The sequence below is a fragment of the Melozone crissalis genome, unplaced genomic scaffold (genome assembly GCF_028551555.1).
Source record: "Melozone crissalis strain CALT ecotype California unplaced genomic scaffold, PUWL_Pcris_2 ptg000013l_1, whole genome shotgun sequence".
Classification (NCBI taxonomy): domain Eukaryota; kingdom Metazoa; phylum Chordata; class Aves; order Passeriformes; family Passerellidae; genus Melozone; species Melozone crissalis.
Window position 1 is genome coordinate 14,363,158 of NW_026535791.1, and position 19,464 is coordinate 14,382,621.

General features: G+C 39.4%; 1 protein-coding gene across 1 annotated transcript in view; it reads right to left on the minus strand.

The window, feature by feature from the left end:
- Positions 1 to 2,494: 2,494 nt before the first annotated feature.
- Positions 2,495 to 19,464, minus strand: part of GTF2F2 (general transcription factor IIF subunit 2) — a 77,742-nt gene continuing 60,772 nt past the window's right edge. The window contains exons 7-9 of the mRNA XM_054271774.1: positions 12,251 to 12,350; positions 7,327 to 7,470; positions 2,495 to 2,849 (exon numbers count right to left, since the gene is read on the minus strand). Of these exons, the coding sequence (XP_054127749.1) occupies positions 2,730 to 2,849; positions 7,327 to 7,470; positions 12,251 to 12,350 (364 nt within the window). The 3' untranslated portion in view covers positions 2,495 to 2,729. The remainder of the gene's footprint in view (positions 2,850 to 7,326; positions 7,471 to 12,250; positions 12,351 to 19,464) is intronic.

Consider the following 19,464-nt stretch of genomic DNA (forward strand, 5'->3'; position numbering starts at 1 on the left):
TGGGTTACTGCAGAAGGTAGAATATGGGGCTCATAGCGGCATATTTATCTTGCTGCTTCTGTCTCTACAATGGTTTGTACTGTAAGATCCCATGGCTCGGATGCAGGCTGGATGATGACCTGCCAAGGGCACCTAAAGACTCCATCTTTACCACGTGCTCCCACCAGGCAGGAGCCAGCAGAGCCTTTCAATGCATGGCACAGGTCCTGCTGCCAGCACAGGAGAGCATCTTTTCACGCTCTAGATGAGCATCTCTGTGAGCTCATTGTTCCCTTCTCTCATGCCACTTGGATTTTGTGGCAGCTTTTGAGGGTAAAATTCCAATTATACCCTGACATGCTAGAAAAACTTTAAAATCATACAGGAAGCAGGTAAAAAAGTAGCTCACAAGCTACCTGGCTTCTGGACTCTCCACTGGTTATCTTTTCTTAGTTTACTCTGATACAGCATTTCCATTTTTGAAATGGTGTTTCCTCACTGTCCTGCTCATTATTTGTAACTGGTGCTACTTCACAGAAGTACAGTTTGGCATCCCTCAACTTTTCTGGTTGCTCACTGGTTGAAAACCCCACTGCTTCTTTTTTCTGTTTACTTCTAGCACTCTACACGTTTTTAATGATACCCATAAAAAATCAGCCCTTTGCAAACACCATAAACCCCATAAAAAACGTAGTGCTCTGCACATTTTCCATTACTCCTGAGCAGAGCTTATTTACCCTGTCCAAAGGCACTCTGCAGATCAATAAAACACCTCCTTTACTTACATGTTCAGGCATTTCATGCTGACTGATTATGTCCCTCTCGACTGAAGACAAACTGTGAACCAGCTCACATAAAACCAGAAATACAAGCAGATCCTAAACTTTGCTGCTGGAGATTCCATTCAAGGTACCCATTTCTCTCTGGAATGCCACAGTCATTTCTACGTGTGGTAAGGAATTACACCACAACTTAACCAGGATTGCATGGCATCTCCCTGCATGGTTTTAGAGGATCATATGAGGGGCAATAAAATGGAGAAGCTTACCTAGACTTGCTGGGTGCTTCAGCTTCACCTGCTGAAACAGGACACAGATCGCACAGAGGAGCCCAGCTCATGAAAGGCAAGAGCTCTCATCCTACTCATCCCTGAACACAAGTCCACAGAGGACTCGAGCCGTACGATGAGGACAGCAGTGTGAGCAGGCCCTGGCTACTGCCCGGGAGCACTTCATGTTCCAGCAAGACACAAAGGCTGATTTCCTGTGTTCCTCAGCATCCTCAGATGGCTCCTGCAGCCATCTGCCAGTGGGGTCCTGCTGTAGAGCCCGAGGAGACAAGAGTCAGTGGCAGTATTTATGAAAGCACACACCCCCTTGGAATGCGAGCTGTTCTTCAAAACTTTCAGCAGTCCCTCCCTGGGAACTGGGCACTAAATGCCACAGGATGCTGAGCACCAGCTCAAAATGTAGCTGTAGAGAGATACCTAAACAAACAACTCTAGAAAAAAATGAATTGAGCAAAATTGTGTGACTTATGTGTAAGAGTTGTTTTACAGACCTCTGAAAGCATTTGACCACTCCCTAAGCCTTTCACTGCTTCCAAGTGGACTAATAATGGAATGTTTGCTTCTCACACAGATCTCCTGTGGCATCAGGGTGAGCAGCAATGATGCGTACACCTGAAGGACATGAGAGAATGTGAAAGCTGAGCTATCAAACCTCACCTGCTTAGTTTACAGGTATAATAATGAGGTTATCTCCACTCTGTGTTCTTTGCTCTAACATAAAAGCTTTGAGAATATCATTAAATAGTTCCTTCCCTGCTCCCTCCTAAAAAGGATGTTGAAGGAATAACCCTTGCAGTGTGCATTTAAAAAATGGGGGAATAGAGACACAGACACATTTAGCAATCTTTGCCAAACCACAGAGGAACCCAGTGGCAAAGCCAGCAATAAAAACATGCTTTGAACAAAGCATTTCAGACTTATCCCACCTAAATCATAATGTGTTCAAGTCAATATTGTGTGGTACAAATTAAAATAATACTTTTATTGATATACTTAAACAGAACATAGATATCAGCATTAAAACCAAACAAAAGAGAAAATTGTTCCTTTCTGTACCTAACAGACATGTCATTTTTTCTCAGTAATCACATGGAGGGAACTGACATCTTCCCACTCACTTTATGGGTTTTTAACTACATTGGTTTGTTCCCAGGGAGTCTAAGGATTGTGATGAGCACCATGGTTGTGGCTGTTCTTTCTAAAGCCTGATACCAGGAGGAGCAGCATGTCCATTCCACACAAACACTGCACAAAGGGTTGTGCACATTTGCAGGCTTCCAGACAAAGCCCTGACAGATCCCAGCAGAACCCAGGGTATTAACCTGGTTACACTGGAATGCAAACCCACAAAGTTATGGTTTCCTCTAAGACACATTTTCCATCAGTTATCAAGACTAGGAAAAGCCACGAAGCTGCGAAGAAAAAGTAAGAGGAGAACTCAGAGGATTTCTAGTAAAGATAAATCTAATACAAGTTTATTCTATAAACTTTTCCTGTCAAAAAACAAAGCATATATAGAAACATACAAGAAATATTACTTGGGGGAAAAAGCTACAGAAAATTACAAAGTATCAGCTGCTTTAATTTAACTTTATCTTTGCAGAATTGCACTGTGCTCAGTCCTCTCTGTGAACACCACAGATCCCTGAGTGCAATCACTCTTACATCATAAATATTTTTGTTAATCACTCTTTTCTTCTCCTTGGTAATGTCTGTATTCCGGCTTCAGCTCCCATGTGTTTTTGTGGGTCCCCTTCACATTGTAGATGCCTATTTCTCTCAAAATTTCTTTCAAGTATATCTGAAAGGAAACAAAAGTTCAAATTAAACAGGCAGGCAATTGCCACATTTCCTGCACACCTGCTCAATTGCACGGACTCAGTTCCTAAGAGGCAGACAGCCTGGCTGGCTGATGGGCACTAACTGGTGTGGGAAGGACTCTGGGATAGACTTTTACCCTCAGGCACCAGCAGGGATTAGCACAAGCCTCAAGGGATGCAGCAGGGAGCACAGGAGCCCCAGAGGTGATGGCTCCCAGGCACGCCCTCTGAGAGGCAAGTACTCCAGGGGCTGCTGAAATGAAGTTACCTGCACCTCTTGGGAACTATTATGTCACACATCTTCCTCCTGCTGGAATTCCTCCAATTGAGCTAAAAGCTCTTGACCTTTCTTCCTGCTTGGTCTGGGATTATCTTGAAAATCCTTGCCTTATTCAAACTTTGTCAAAGCCTCAAGCTTTTGGTTTTCATGCCATTTTGCAAAGCTTTAAGCATTTTATTGTGGCCTCATTTTTAGAAGAGAGCTGAGTGTGTGTCTGAGAATTTTCTAATACCTTAAAATATTAAAGCTTGGAAGAGAAAGAAAAAAACCATAACAAGTAGAGCTATTATGCCAGTAGTATAATAATCTTTGACAAAACACAACTCACTGATATTGCCCTCCTTCGCTCTTTATAATAAACACCAGTAATTTTCTTAAGAGTCACAAGAGCCTGCTTGTTTGTTTAATTATTAATTGGGACTGAGATGAGTGGATTGTCATGGCAACTACAGACCACAGTTTAAGAATCCCCACATTAAATTCATAATTGCTCGAGTTTGAGCAATTTAATCCTGTTGGAGTGCTTATATTGAACTGGAGTTGTTGGAATGCTTGTATTTTCTGCATCTGCAGTTCCACTAAATACCAACGTACTCCAAGCCATTAAAACCAACAAATACATGTTGAAGACACAGGAAAATAAGAAAGGCTGATTGTCTAAGTGTTCCTTACACTCTTTCCCTTTTTGCTAAATGGAAAAGCTAGGAAATACATGAACAAAAAATATATGTTCTCAGTCAGTAAAATAAGTGTATTTTAGTAAAACTTATCCTTACTCTCCCTCTCCAGGTACACACCAAAAGTGTGCAAAGCAGCCCAACACGTAAGAAAGGTGACTGCCAGGGATGTGCATATAAACCAGCTTCTTAGGGTCTGCTAGGGTGTTTCCTTTGAGCAGAGCATCACTGTGCAGGGATGGCTCCTCGGCCTTCTGGGGCGCAGACGCACACCCCAGCAGGTGGCAGCAGCAGATCGCGGTGTCCCCTCGCACACCTCGTCTGTTGCAGCGATGCCGTCATTGTTCCCCTCAGCTACCCGGGACACAGCTTGCTACGGCAGCCATGCCCCACGCACGGTGCCGAAGGCGCTGGGAGCAGGTGAAACAGCCATTTCTGCATGGGTGTGTGCAGATGTGCACACCTGCATTCCCACTGCCTGCACACGAGGCAGTGTCACCGACAGACACCTCAGAGCATGGCAGAGTGGGTGGGACAAACACCTGGCTGCAAGGTTAAATTCTGCTGCTCCAGTTCACATGGACAGAGAACTGGAAAAAATCCCCCATAATTGCACTCAGTGAGTGCCATGAGGTACACTGATGTGCAGTTCCTGAACTGGCAGATCTAGTCTGCCTGGGAAGCTGGGTCACAAGGTGAGATGGTGCTGCTGGCCTCAGGCAGAGTAAAACCACTATGGCTGAACTTTCCACAGCACCCACCCAAACCCACCCACCCAGCTACATGAAGGCTATTTTTAATTTCAACTACTTTTCAGACCTAATTATCCAGGCAGTTCTGCTTCTCTCAGGGGAAAACTTCCAAGAGTGTAACAAAATGGAACAAAACCAACCCAAACCAAACAGCAAGGTAAGGTCTGTGACACGGGCAACAGCACTTCAAGCTGGAACTGTGAACTGCAGCAGCTGAGGATTTGCCACTTACTTCCCACCTCTGCTGCAGGGGGTAACCAGGCAGGAGAGGTGTTAGGGAGGGCAGCTGAGAGCATTAACCCCAAAACATCACTGTGTGCGCACAGACAACACTGAGCTGCTGGAGTTTTTAGACTGTTATGAAACATGGATAATCCCACTGTGCTGTGCTGCACCTGAGAGCAAGTGGCTTGAAGAGATGAGTTCAGGGGATGCTATGATTTTTCCTGCAGGATCAGTTCTCCTTCTAGAAACCAGGATTCCCCACCTGGGTCTGCAGTGCACCAGGCTGGTCTATGTATCTTGAAATATAGTGCTCTGACACTGTACCATGGAGAGAAACCCCACACTACTCCCAGTGATGCCAAATACTGAATTTTAGAGCCTGGTGATTGCTAATCAGGGGCCCACAATTTTTTCTCAGAAAGGGATCCAGTGTGTTTATGTACATATAATTCTAGCATAGAAAATCATCTGTAGGTGATCTGTTCATATATTTAAAGCATCTTCCGCTCTATTCTACCTTTCCTCATGATTTTTTCCACATAAAGTGAGATGTTAGCATGGAATTATGGGATAAAAATTTCTGAGGAGTTAACTTACATGCTCTAAAAATACTTCTGAAACTTTGAGGGGGAAACAAACCCTGTTGTATTTAGGATAACCATTACTTAAAGCTAAAACAGAATTAAAAATCCAAACAGTCTATTAAAATTTTTAAAAATACAGTTCTTATGCCACTGGCTCCATCCTGCTTCCATTCTTCACAAATATTTGATTTCTCACAGACAGTATTATGTTCTCAGCAATGAAGCCCAAGTCTGGAATTACTGCAATATTTCCAGGAAGTATTCAGTACTTACATCTGGGTAGGTGGCAAAAGATTTGCCTACTACTGCAAATTGTTATTTTGCATTAGAATGAAAAGCAAATAAATCCAGGTTTCCCTAATATAGCAGTCATTTACATTCAGAAAATACTTGTTTTGTGATTTCATGACACAAATAAAGATGGCAGTAACTTCTTGTGTAACATGCAACATATTCTATAGCAAGGATTTCATTTACCATTTACATTTACCATTACATAAGAAAAGTACCTTTATTTATTTGTAACTTCAAGTTCTCCAGTGGCTTAAGTGGGAGTCTACTGCAAGCTGATGTCATGGTAGATGAGATAAATCTGTACCAGCTTGCATTCAAAGTGATTGAGATAGTGACTGCCACACTTCTCTTACCAAAAATAAAAGCCACTTAGAATTTTCTTGCACTTCCTCCATACCTTCCTCCTTCTCAGCTCCCATGACCCACACACCTTCTCTGCTGCACAGATATGGAGCTGACTCATGAGATAAATGAATGGAAGACATGGATATGTTACTCAACTTTCAAGTTTCGTTCAAGGCACTAGAACGCAGTGAACCTACATGGATTTTACTTGTGTAACATCTTTGTGCAGCTTCTAACCAAACAGACTGTTTACCTATACAAATGCTCTGACAGAGATACACTTCGTTCTAAATGTGAAGTGAGCAAAACTAGTAAGCATCTTCATTTTTTTTACAGAGTATTTTTTCCACAATCCAGCTGTTGCTGTTCTTTCTTCAGCCTTAGCTTGAACAACCTGTGACATTGTTGCTCCATTTAGACTCAAACATAATTAAGTCCCCTTAAGTCTTCTGAAATCTGCAGCTGGGTTGAGGATAGATATTGAAGTTGGCAGTGAAAAACATCAAAAACACTGAAGGTCCTTTGCATGTCACTGTCACCCTGCCACTCTTGCGTGGTCTGCTCAAGGAAAGCTTGAACACAGAAAGAAGGGAAAGAACTGGAAAGTTATGGTTCATACATGAAGAGGCTGACAGGCACTGCAAGACAACAAAACCATCACATAGGCAGATGTCTTGGTGCTTTTCTTGTCTGTGTATCAAAGCACTGTTTAAATGCAATAAATAAATCCTAAATATCAACCACCTAAACTCTTAACCTAAAAATTACCTTATTTGTAAAGGAAATCCAGTGATTTTGGAGGCATTGAGCCTGAGCTCATGATGCCTGAGCTTCTAATATGCATAATCCTTTCATTTAATACAAATTTCATGAAATATAGAAAAAGAATATTGCTGTGCCAAAATAAAGTTCAGATGCTGAGGGAAGGGCTAACCACAGACTAACATAAGCTGCTGCTGCCAAGAGAACTAGGCTTCAGTGAGGACAGGAGTAGCAGGGGAGACATGAGAGCATTACAGAATTAGGTTCCTAGTATAAAAGCAAACCTAAACAAAAAAGAGACCATTTAGGTTATTTAAACCATCTCTGTCAAGAAAAAGCACACTCACTACAATGTTTGGTATCCTACACTGTCCTACAATGCTGAACTTAAAACTTGGTGATTTCAGTTTGTTGTAAAACATACTTAGAGAGGAGTTTCTAAGGCCTATAATACATATTAAACTCTTTTCTAGATATGTAAAATACACACAGTAGTAACTACTGAAAATGGTTGTATTTACAAGACTTGCAGTACATACCACTGGCTGTTTGGTTATGTCCACCAGGTCTTTAATGTTGTAATACTGATGTTTCTCAAAGGCTGAAAAAAGCATGTCCAACACTTGTTGTTTATCAGCTCGAGCTCTTTTCCCATCTTCTTTCTTCTTCTTCTCATATTCAATCTGTTACAAAACATGTTTTAAAGACATTCACATGTAATGTTGATGTATAATTCTCACTGCTGAACATTAAGCTACAAAAAACCTCTTCTATTTAACAAAACACTGTTCAATGACTGAGTGCTTTTCATCTGGAAAGTTTTCTTTTGAACATTCAAATATTCTTTTATGAACATAAACTAAGCATTTTGTCCTCAGCACAATAAACTTCTCAGATGTATCTGCTTTAACCAGGAAAAAATAAAATGGAAATAGAGCCTGCAGGTGCCCAAACCTAGGAAAAAAACTAATAATAATATAGGAATCCAAACTGAGACAATATTCTAACTCCACCTCTGTTGGTACCAGCTTCTGAGGTACAATGACAAATGTCAAACAACCTCCAAACTGCCATGCTTGGGAAAATCCACAGGCTAACATGGCTACATCCACAATCATAACAAGCACCTGCCCAGAGAATGCTCCCAATGGCCCTTGGACACTGCCTCATTTTCTCCAGAAGCAGCACTCAAGGTATAAACTCCATTCAATATACAACCAATCTTTAAAGACACACTTTGAGAATCTGGATGGTTTCTCTTCAGGAGAAACCAGAGTAGCACACATGAAGTTGCACTAGTCCCAAGAAACCAAACCTTCTAAGCAGGCAGGGGCCCCTTATTGCCACACATCATCCTACTTCAAATTGTACATTAAAAATTACTTAACCACTATAATCTGCACTAGATGACTATATATCTTCACAGAAACTTTTATCACCTCCAAAAATACTTCCTCTGATTCATCATCAGAAGCACAGACCAGCACACCACAAACAAACCCCAGTTGCCAGAGAGCACCAACCACGACACCTGCCAGCACATCACCCCACCCACCCCCAACACCACCCTGGAACAGAAAACCAGCCAACTCCTTGGAACCCACAAAAGTGATCCAGAAGGTGGTGTAAGTCATGTAATCATCAAGTGTTTTCAGGCAAACTGCGTGGGTGAATCCATAGCGGCACAACGTACAGCAGAAAAGATGCATGTGGTCAATAAGGGACACGTGCCTGGCTGTAAATGAGGTAATTCTGTATGGGAGTTGTTCTGCTTCTGATGGCTCAACTCTGACTCTCAAAAGGAAGGTCTTCAGATGAAAAGCATAGAAATGAAAATGCACAGACAGATCTACTATATACTAAAGATCTTATTTTTAAGAAGAAAGATCGGTTTTATGGCTCAATTCATTTTTTCCCTATGTATCCTTGCCAGCTAACTCCCTCCTACTCTCAGAGTGAAAATAGCCTGTCTCTTGGTAGCTGTCCCAAAGTGGCTAAAGAATATTGCCACCTTTGCTGTGGCTCCCAGGTCTCCAGCCAGCCAACTACCTTCTTCACATTCTGAAATGGATGTACATCATTAAACTGGATGCAGAGCAATTGTTCCCAACCTGTATCTTGAAGTCTCTTACTTCTGCTTTAAAGTGGGTGTGCACAACTAAATACTTGTCTGCTTTTCTAACTCCATGCAGTGTTATAAAAGCTACAATCTCACCACCCAAACCCATCGTGCAATTGATTTTTATCCAGTAAGTACAGTTTAGTGTAATTACTTAACTCTTTAGCCAGTGCATTTAAAGAAGAATAGATCTTCAAAACAGTAATAGTTTTGCAACATAGCAAAGTGTAACACCAAGCAAAGCAGCTTGACAGTACATCATCTTGGTTACCAGGATCCACAGCAGAACTGCTGCACCACAGACACGAGAAGAGGAACGTTAAACTATGACACTGGCGTTCCCTTAAACAACAACATGTCAAAACATTTGCTTCTTCTGGAAGTCCAACAGGCAATTACTAAAAAAATTCCATGTGAATATTCTAATATTCTTAATTCATTAATGTATAAAATCAACTCACATAAAAAACTGTGTATCAAACCCTCCCTTTATTGAAAAGCTACTAGCTGCTGGTGCCCCAGCTGCCCACTCTCTAATTAGCAATACTCTAGCATTTTCCTCTAACCTCAGCAACAGTTTCCACTGTTGTCTGATAGAAGAGCACATTGAGAAGTGCTAAAAAAAAAAAAAAGCCTGGTGTCTTCTGTTGCTGATTTCTTCTTTTGGCCTTGTGAATACACTGCTCACAGCAAGTTACAATGCAGCCTTTCACTTTTCTCCTTCCTGTTTTCTTTGCAAACAGGATCTATGTACTAGGCTTAAAGCACTTTTTAATAGTCATGTAATAGAATGCACCTACACTGTAAACTAATTTGATGTCTTTAAAATTCTGTGGTTTTTTTAATTTAAAAAACATTCAAATACTACTTGATTTCCAGGAAGGAGCATTTTAGAACAAGCTGTTTAGCACAGAAGTTGTGAGGAGTTTATCCCCAGAAGACTTTATATTGAAATCAATTTCTCTTTGTTTACCTTCCCAGGATGTTGCTAAGCTTGCTGAAAAGCAGCCAAAATTGCCTTCTTGAAAGTATCATTAATACTGAAGTTGATATAACTGCTTTGGTAGACAGCAAATATAAAAGTCATAGAGAAGTTAGAATAAATCCAAAGTTTCATCTAAAGATACTTTAAAGGAGTCCTAACAGTTTTCTTGTCTCCTGGAGCATGGGTACCAACCTCTACAGGGGAAGAGAGGACCACGAAGAAACCACTAAATGAAGCCTCTGAAGGGGCTACCAGAACCACTGAAGAACCTTTCTGCTGTATTATAAAAATTAATTAAGTCACAGAAAGGTTCCAGCTTCAAAAATATTAACCTTGCAAATTTGCAAACACATTTAATATTTATAGATATAATAGAGGTCTGTTCCCCAGAGAAGAAAAGCTAAGTTACAACCTTAGCATATATTGCAATGGAATTGCAATTTCTTCAAATAAAAATATTGGTGTAATATAATTTCTTGCAAAAATAACCTAATCACTTTCCCAGTCCTTGAATTCAAACAAGCCATTGCTATTCCCCATCCACATGTAATTCATTTCCCTCCTCCTTCCTGCTGTGTGTTAATTTATAGGTACATGAAGCAGCCACACTTAAGCCTCATTTTTTATTCTTTCCTTCAAGAAATGCTAGCCCTTTCTGTCTTACTTAGTAGATACTCATTCTTCTCTCAGAAACTGCCCAGATGATGATTACATTAACATATATGACAGTTTGTGCATTTTTATTTCTTTCTTGTGGAAGTCCTGTCCCCAACACAGCACCATACAATTACATGCAATGCAGCAGGTTCTAGAAAAGCAGTTGCTGCTTGAAAACAGCAGAAAAATTCAACCAAGAGGTTTTAGAACTTCATGGACTTTTTCTCCCAGTTATATACCCTTTCAGCCATCTAATCTGAACCTTAATAGAAGACTTAATGAAAAGAAAGATTTTGTAGAAAGTAGTCATGCCTTGGCCTTTAGAGTCAAGGCAAGGTGAAGGTGACTCAAGACAAGTATGTCTTACAAGATTTTTCCCATCAGAACACCTTTAGGGCAGACATGAAAACTAAACACACTGCTGATGGATTTCCATGACCATAGACAGCTGTGTAACCAATAAAAATGTAATAATTAGGACATAAGAGCATCATCACTTTTAACAGGCCTGGTTATACTCCCTCAATCTCACACAAGATTTAAATTTCCATAATGATATGGTGACCTGCAGTTTGCAGCTCGAATAAAGATACAAAGATTATCTCTAGGCTGTAGTCATACTGCCATAATTATGCCGATGTCAGGGAAATGGAACAGCATCCCACTAAAAAGAGAAGCTGTACCCCACCAAAGCTTATTCCAGAATGAAAGAAGAACACCAGCAGCATCATAAAACAATATACTGATGTAAGACTGCATCTGCACAGTAGGACACATCAGTGTGACTGTTTTGGTTAAATGGCATTCCCTCAGCTGCAATAGTTTTATTGTTATGATCATCCATGTACAGAGCAGACTTTGAACAGTAACTACTACAAAACAGACCCATGAGAGAAAAATTATTATTTCTGGTTCTGTGGCAAATAGACTGACTTTCATAATAATGCTTAAATATCATCCAGTATATTGTCACTTGTTTTATGTAAATAAAATCTTAATAAAAAGTGTAAAAGTTTAAATGACTAACACAGTGATTCATTTTCAGTATGACTTAATGTTGCTCACATTCAACATACTCAAAGAGTATCTTTAAGGAAAAGGACGTTATAGTTTATATGTACATCAACCGATCTGGAACAGCAGTGTGGGTGTAATACTGACAAAGCCAATGATGCCAATAGCATGTATTCTGAAGGTAGGAAACTGAGAAAAATTGTCAGCTGTTATTCTTTTCTACTTGTTGCTAATTCCTCCAAAGGACTGGAAACTAATGATTCTTTTCAAGTCCTTTACCCTCCTGCAGATGAAAAGTTATTTGGCTCAAAAGAGCGTTTCCACATCTCATAGCACAAAGCCAGAACTGTTTTTCATCCACAAATGTCAAAATTACATTAAAAAAAAGATTAGAGGAAGACTGTAATAAAGCCACTAAAAAGGGTTGGGTGAAGGTGGTCTGCCCTCCATCAGATAACACAAGACAGTTACGACTGGCAGACCTTAGCCCCAAGGGTAATACTGGTCTTGAGACAGAAAGAAGATCCCCAGAAGACAAAATCAAGGAGAAATCAGGTGACATAGAGCATTGACAAAGACAGTGGCCAACTGTGAGCAAAAGAGCTGCTGGACAGCAGCAGAGCAGTCCTGGAGTCCTAAGCCAAATTCCTCCTGAAGAAAAGAAGGGAAAATATTAAAAGCTACTTACATTATACTGATGATTAGCCACTGGTTTATAGTTCGTGGTTACAGCTTTGTCCAGCTGCTGGGATAACCTTACAGGTTTAGAAGATTCTTCTATCTGTAATCTACAAAAAAGAAAACAAGAATAAAAAGTTCAGACCAGCACACACTGAAAGTGAATTCTAAAAATCTGCAGTTATGAACCAGCCATTATCAAACAATCTATAAGGCAAAACAGATGCACTCTTCTGGATTAAGTTCTTCTTACTCTATTTTTGCTTAAGGACATTGAACTATTAGGGTGCTGTAAGCTACAGAAGATACTGAAATGCAAAAAATCAAACAGCTGAAGAGAAGATACTAAAACCAAACTTTGAACACAAATTTCACTGCAAAAACCTAATGCTCGGATTGAAAAAAAGCCCTTGCTTTTAAAAAAGATCAAACCCAACCCAAATGAATGCAAAATCTCACAGCTTACTCGGCTGAGGGATGAAAAAAGCTTTTCATTCACCTCTGCTAACCCATAACCTTCTCTTATATATTGAAATGTAAAAACACAAATTTCTGTGACCTTTCTTTTGGCATTACAGTACAGTAAGAGAGTGTAAATAACAGTTTTAACAGCATTATAAAGACATAAAGACAGAAAAATCTACCCAGCTTCAAATCAATGTGCAATCAAGTCTCTACCACACAAATAACAATGGGTGACCTTCAATTCTCTTTGGGAAAGACTCTTAGCAGGTCACTGGTTGAGGATATCTTGTCAAGTTCATGCCTACGTAATTCAATGTAATTTAAAGCTTCTGTATGTTGATGTAGAGAGAGTGTTCCATTTAATTCAGATTTAGCACTCAAGAATTTCTACTTGAAATGATGAGGCAAGAAACCAAGCTCTAGAAAAGCACAGGACAATGGCCTTTTAGACACAATGGCTTTATGGCACATCAGATTAACATGTTAATTATCAGTGAAGCAGTTTTGTTTCCAAAGCTGCATCTTGCAGGCAGAGGAGTCCATTTCCACTAAACACTGTATAACACAGCCCAATAAATGCACAGTGATGTTTGCTTCTTTCCAAACAAAAAGTAATATGGTGACCTTAATGCCAATAATAACTGCATGTTTATTAGTGTAAAACATATAAATTATAAAACTGACAGATCTTTAAATACAACTGTAAGTGTTTGAGATCACTGATTTCTTTTAGTAAAGATATCATTTACACCCAAAAAGATAAAATTTAAATTCAGTGTGTTTCTGAATGAACACCTGAACAACCTAAATAAATTACATTTGAAGGAAGTAATAAATCAAGAAATAAATTCTCTAGTTGAAGTGACTTGAAAGGAAGAAAATCATCCCTCATAGCTGGTATTGCTGGACAGTAGGTGGGGAGAGTTTTTTCTCATACATAGATAAACTTGCTTCCCTTCCAATCTTTATATCATAAAAATGTAGAACATGAGGCAATGGTTGCTTAAGAGTAGTAAAAACTACAGAAAAAATGACAAGTCTGCAAAAGGAAGAAGGAAAATCAATTGGAAGGTAAGCGAACAGTGAACATGTTTTGCTTATCACAAGAGTTTACCTTTTGGCCTTCAATCTAATTAAATGATTTTAAAGATTTTCTTCATCTAGTTACCAAAGATCTTCTAAACTCATGTTTCACAAAAGGCATAGACCAAAACTAAATCACTATCTTTTCTACAAATCTGTCTTTTTCTCTATTTCTCCATTGCTTAAGATTTTTCTTTTTGGTCCCAATGACTTTTTAAATTTTTAAATAGTTTAGCTTTAATTTTTACACAGTTTGGCTTTAATTCTTTCATTTTTTTCCCAGGTCATCATGTTTCTATTGGTTTGATCTGGGGAGTTCTCCAGTTCTTCCTCTCCTGTATTCTAGCTATTTTTCATCTCACTTCTCCCTCCATTTTTCCTTCATAAAGGAGATTTCCTGCTCAATCTATTTACTGATACTGCTACTGTTCAAGAGACAGGGGCTCCTTGAGACAAACTGGGAATTCTTGTCACCCTCTTCCCCTGCAAGGCCACTGCACCAACTTCATGTGCATCAGATGAAGTTATTTGATTTACAATGTAGCTCCAGAGTCCTTCTCATAACAGCTACAGCACAGGGTCCTAACAATACTTAAATACATCAGGTGGTGTCACATTTTCAGGGAGCGCCAGGCATTCAACAGTGACCTATCTTCATGATTAATCCTCCTTGCACTGGGCTTTATATTCATTACTCTTTACAATGTAAATTAACAATATCTCTCTTTCTTCAGGTACACAGCCAAAGAACTCTTCAATGATGAACTGTCAGCCATGGACTTTAGACACCACTCATATTCAAGGCCTCTTCCTGATCTGGCATTTTAAAATTACAATAGAGGAAATTTCAACTCCATTCAGTGTGGCTTTCTTAAATTAATTCTTCTTTGCACAAAAGTACACTAGCAATTTATTTCTTAATGTTTTTCACTCCCCATGCAGGATATGCATTTCAGCTCTTTTATGTTAACCTCCAAATTTCCAAACCAGTAGAAAATCAAATGTGTAAGAGAGCTAACAGACTTCTCAGAGGCCTCCCTTCGAAGGCTGATGGAAGTGAAGATACATTTAACAAGTAAAGTTCTCTAGTACATAATCCTGAAAACAAAGAAAAAACTTACTGCCTGCTAAGGAAACAGAATGAAAGCCAACCAAGTGAAAATGGAGAGGGACCATCTAAGCTTGTTTGTGAAATGGCAGAAGACTTCAGAAAGATCTATACATAGGAAGTAACAAATACCTCAGCTACAAATGTATGTCTCTGGAATTTCAGAGATGTTTGTGTTGTACATTGATATTTCTTGCCAAAGGTTTCCAAATTACAACCACAGATCTCACAGATCTCAGATGGTCTTTAGAAAACTGGCTTACAGTACAATGTTAACCTTTTTTTTGGTTTCTACTGCTGTAGTGACAGCTAAAAATACATTACATTCCTGATACTACTTTTTAATGCAAACAATTACAGCCGTGGCCACATGCCAAGATGGAAATTTATATGGGAAGCATGGTGACTCAGGAGGCAAAGCTTTTTATTAATAGCTTTTATTCTACACATGCATCTTGCTCTTCTCCCTAATGGCTGCTCTTCCCATTTATTTTTCTGCAGCTTTCACGATTTCACAGAGCCTCAGGTTACCATCCTTTACCTTCCTTCCACTGGGCTTGCAGGTGGAATATTGTCACACAATCCCACATGGAATAATAGCTGATGCACATCTGGAATTGGTCTCACAAAAAGGCAGGAATAAACTGACAAACATGGTATAAACACCAATTAGCAAGAGGTTCATGTGGGGATGAAGCACTGAAATTTGCTTAGCACATTACAAAGGGTAAAGACAAACTGCCCATAATCATTTTGTCCAGATGATTTGTTGATACAGACACTATCTGCAGGGAAAATACAGCCTAGTTGTTTGGGATTTTTTTCAAAATCATGCTGCAATTCTGTTATATTCAGAAAGTAGTATGTCTGGGGGAATGTAATTGACTTTTTAAATTTGCATAGATGTTGTCTGAAAAAATTTGATTAAATATATAAATTTATACTTTCCAGTAATTATGGACTCAAAAATACGTAACAAGAGCTATAAACTGGAAATTATACTAGCCTTTTAGATAGATGTTTTAACATGTTACAGATATAATTACTTTTACTTACTTAAAATTTCTTAAACAGAATTCAAAAAGCAGTATTAACCAAGAACGTCCAGCAGTGCTTTATGCAGAATTTTCTCAGAGTGGACCTGCTGAATCTCAAACTAAACTGCTGGTAGGAATAAAGAAAAAAATCAATAGATATTCTGAGTCACTGGTGACATTGATTTAAAGGAGCAGTGGCTTTTTACCTTTATTTATTTTACTCTTTATTATGATTTGCAGGAGTTAAAAGACTTAGTTATTGCTCTGAAAAATAGAAAAATATCCAAGGAATTAAATTTTACACTGAACTCTTGTTGAAATGGTTAGAGCCATATTTCATGCTAATATCTGGCCTAAAAAATAAAGAGAAAATGGAGATATATTTTCCCCCAAACTGCCAATGAATTAGCAACGGAGCAGCCAGCAGCCTGCACACTGTGGTTTTCTCTTCCGCCCCCAAGATCAAATATAGCTCTTCCCCCTTGAAATACAGCAAGTAACCAGCACGGCATCGAATTCACCATGGTCATTTCCCAGCAAAACACATTTCATACTGCAGCTTTGATTTGTCATTGTGCTTATACTTGAATAAGGGGAAAAAAACATTCAAACAGACTGGAAATAATTCCATAGGACTTGGCAACATGTAGCAGGCTCATACAAAAAGACAGATGAAGACAGTATGTACATTCCTAGGAAGAGATATTCATTGTTTTTTAAATACACGTAATTTTCAGCAACAAAAAATAAACCAAAGACCTTTAAAACTGATAATCTACTGTGATTAATCTTTTGTCACAAAACAAATGTTTCAAAGATTTGAAGCAGGTATTAATCACAAACACTGCTAGGGCTCAAATTCTTTGCCTTTCTAAAGAAATTATTTCACAGATAAGAGAGGGAAGTTTATGTTCCTTTTTGTGCTTGGCTATCTGTACACAGGGCACCAGTAAGGAGTCAGCCTTACTGATGCAAAAAAAGGAAAAGATGTGTTTCTTCTCTCTCTGCAGTAACACCCAGCAGAGATGCACTGGAAGAGAGCAAGCCCACTGCCCAAAGCTTTGGAGGGGAAGAAACACAAACTCTCCATCTCTGCACAGTTTTGCAGCTTTTCTCTAATTGCTCACAGAAGTTCCCAGTCCAATATCAGGGAGCTAATGCTCTCATCATCCCTTACTCAGTACTTTTGTACTAGAACCAGGCATTGACAGCTGCATTACATGAAGTTTCATGATACCTGGTATAGGCCATGAAGCTTTTCCTTTGCTTCCTTGTTTCGCTAGCAGCCCAAACATGACAGAAATAGAGACATCCTGAAAAACCTCATCCAAAACAAACTAATAAAATAAATGCAACAATATAGCCTCACACTCCTTTTGTTCATTTGGACTTCTGTACCTTGGTGAGGTTCAGGTAGCATCTCGGTTCAGGTAGCATCTCTTTTGACTTTCCCTCCAAGCAAGGATAGCAGTAATGTAAGAAGCAAGCAGATGATCAACAAGAGATGAACATTCTTGTAAGATACTGAAACATTAAAGTTTCACTAGCTCTGTGAGAACTAAGGGACTTCAGCACCCTGTGGTGCACATCCTGCTAAAGCAACCCCATGGCAGTGCTCAAGCACAAACAACATAGGAAATTACTAGAATGGCCACACCAGTAAAAACACGCACTGTCTAATAACAAGAATGACAATCTGTTGCTACACCAAACAATCTGTCATATATTCTCAAAGATAAGAACAACATGCAAATCCTGCACGTTGTGTCTCATTGCAAGGAGCCCCACTGTCTCACGTTCCATGGAGGCGGATGACAGCCTCCATCGCATGGATGAATCCACTGCTCTTCAGACACTCAGCGCTACTCCAGCGCAGTCAAAGCAAAGGGAGGCTGTCCCCATTTCTGAAGACTAGACAGGCAGGCAGAGAAGAGCATGAGCTGAATGAAAATGGCATTAAGAAGCGCATTTGCCAGCGTTAAATAACTGTTTCAGATTATTAATACAGGATACGATTTATAACTAATTTTAAGTCCTGAAACCCTGGCATTTCAAGAAAAGAGCTGTAATTATTATGTGTTCAGATATTAGATTTTTCTGAAGTTGACATCTTCAACTATATATGCTGAAGGATAAGCAATGAATCATAGGAATATATGACAATTTCATGTCTAATTCTCAGACAGCCACCAAGGCACGACTGAAGACTCCAAGTCTACATATTGTATCTTCCTCCAGTACAGAACATCAGATGATATAAATGGCAATTCAACAATAAGTAACAATTTCTTAAGCATTTTATCTTCTGAATTGACAAAAAGTGAATAATTGATTAAAACCAATCCAAGTTTTCCTCTCTGAGTTTAGAATTGCAAATGACTAAAATCTTCTCAGCTAAGCTTAGCTTGTGTAAACAAATAATATAAAGATAAAATAAAACCTATTTTAGCATTAGTAGTGATATAATTCAATAATTTTCTCTATTTGTTTGATGCACTACTTTAAACATGTTAAATGATGCACTAAATGCAATTAGCTTGAAAAAAATTGTAACATCTGCTTGACATCACAGATACTTTTAATCAAGTCCATGTGTGTCTACAGATACTTCCACTGGAAGCATTCTGACACTGATGAAGTCAGGCTCTGGCATTGCTTGGTCCACACTGGGAACAAGGTGGAAGAGTTTTATCTGAGACTAAGTTCAAAAAGGAATCATACCTCAGAGGTATCTTCTATATTACATGAGGTTATAAATAGCCTATCCATTAGTGTGGCTGACAAAGTTTGTTTCTTGGCCCTGCCTCTAAGGTTTATCTGTCCAGGTCTGGGTCTCTGTTTTGTTTGTTGCCTCCCCCTTTCACTCAACACACACCCCCTTTTCCAGTGAAAAGGGTCCATGACCAGATATCCTAAAGGGCAGAGATTCCCATTCAACCTTGTGAAGCAAGGCAGCCTCTGCACCCTCCTTGTCCTTTCAGGAGGACTTAGGTCAGGACATGGGTCACAGCATCACCCCTTGCCCCCCAGGTGAAAAGGCCCTTTCAGCACTGTTTAGGCTGTTGATTGATCACACAACCAACCACAGAATCATTTAGGTTGGAAAAGGTCTTTAATTTCAACCATTAACCCAGCACTGCCAAATTCACCACTAAACCATGTCCCAGAGTATCCTGGCCTTTTAAATGTCTCCAGTGATGGTGACTCAATCACTACCCTTGGCAGCCTGTTCCAATGCTTGACATCCACTTCAGTGAAAAAATGTTTCCTACAATGCAATCTAAACCTCCCCTGGTATAGCTTGAGGTTGTTTCCTCTTGCCCTACCATTTATTGCAAAGAAATGAACACTTCCTTATTACAATTCATGTACTCTGGAAGAGCAAAGAGGTTTGCAGCTTTGCAGTTGTTAAAAATGTCAGGATTTTGCACTCCTTTCCAACCTGTGGTCATCATAGTCAATCAATTAGTGCCCAAATGGAAAAGAACTCTCCGTTCTTGGTTCCTGTCACACTTCCAGTATTTTCTTATT